The sequence below is a fragment of the Emiliania huxleyi genome, assembly GCF_000372725.1.
Source record: "Emiliania huxleyi CCMP1516 unplaced genomic scaffold EMIHUscaffold_8557, whole genome shotgun sequence".
In the NCBI taxonomy this organism is placed as follows: Eukaryota; Haptophyta; order Isochrysidales; family Noelaerhabdaceae; genus Emiliania; species Emiliania huxleyi.
Window position 1 is genome coordinate 1 of NW_005195612.1, and position 1246 is coordinate 1246.

The 1246-nt window shown below is 65.2% G+C and overlaps 1 protein-coding gene across 1 annotated transcript; it reads left to right on the top strand.

Moving 5' to 3' along the window:
* Positions 1-883: 883 nt before the first annotated feature.
* Positions 884-1165, top strand: EMIHUDRAFT_259044 (hypothetical protein; the record flags this gene model as incomplete). Its single annotated transcript, XM_005758590.1, has 1 exon — positions 884-1165. A coding segment is annotated over one exon (282 nt), but the record flags the coding sequence as incomplete, so codon positions are not given.
* Positions 1166-1246: the final 81 nt, after the last annotated feature.

Consider the following 1246-nt stretch of genomic DNA (forward strand, 5'->3'; position numbering starts at 1 on the left):
GCACAGCCCCCCTACCCGTGGGATCGCACAGGGCCCCCTAGGAGCAGGCCACACACAATCTCGCATCGGCAGATTGCGCCTGAGTCAGGCAGACAGCAGACAAGGAGAGGAGAGAGGAGAGAGAGAGAGAGAGGAGAGAGGAGAGGGTGAGGGTGTGTGCACACGTGTGGAGCAGGGAGGGTGTCTGTGGTGGGCTATAGTCATACTACGTGGTTACAACCACGCGCCCCTCAGGAGCTAAGGTAGAGCTGAGCGTCCAAGACGCCTCGGTGCCTCCCACCGGGTGAGACCATCCGGATCTGCCTGCCTCGCCTCCGGCGATACAGTCCCCGCGATGGCCCACGGTCCTCCGTCGCCTGGTTGACCCCCTGCCTCCCGGTTGACCCCCCAGTCCTTGTAGTCCATCATGAAATAAACTCAAAGATCCACCACAGCCACCACCCTCCGCCTCCACCGTCGAGCCGCGATCGCTGCCGCCCGCGACGCCGCCCGCCGCGTCAGATTGCCGCGACGCGCGCCTCGAGTCGAGTCGGAGAGCCGCGCCGCACCAGCACCAGCATCAGCACCAGCAGCACCAGCAGCACCAGCACCACCAGCACCAGAGAGAGGCGCAACCTGCCCGACGCCGCCGTGTCAGATGCTCCCGACGCGCGTCTCGAGCCGAGTCGCAGAGCCGCGCCGCACCAGCAGCAGCATATGCACCAGCAGCAGCAACATCACCACCAGCAGCAGCACCAGAGAGAGACAGTGCAGTGTGACAGCAGCGCAGAAGCGCTCGCAGAGCGGCGCGCAGCGCCGCTCTGCGAGCACACACACACACACACACACTCAGTGAGACGGGCATCGCGGATCAGAGAGACTGGGATCTCTCCTGCTCTCGGCGATGGGGGCAGAGATTCCAAACTTGACTCTTCGGCGCAGAGCATGGTGCCATGCTGCCCGCGGCACCGACCACGGCGCGCCAGCGTTCACCACCTCACCTCACCTCGCCTCGCAGGAAGTGACCACCGTGCCGACGAGCCCCATTGCCGGGCAGAAGCCCGGCACGTCCGGCCTGCGGCAGAAGACAAAGACGTTCATGTCGGAGCACTACCTGGAGAATTTTGTGCAGTCTACGCTCGACGCTCTGGTGGCCGAGGGCGTCCCGGTCAAGGGCGGCACGCTGGTCATCTCCGGCGACGGCCGCTACCACAACAAGACCGCCATCCAGATCATCATCAAGATGGCGGCCGCTGCAGGCGTGGGC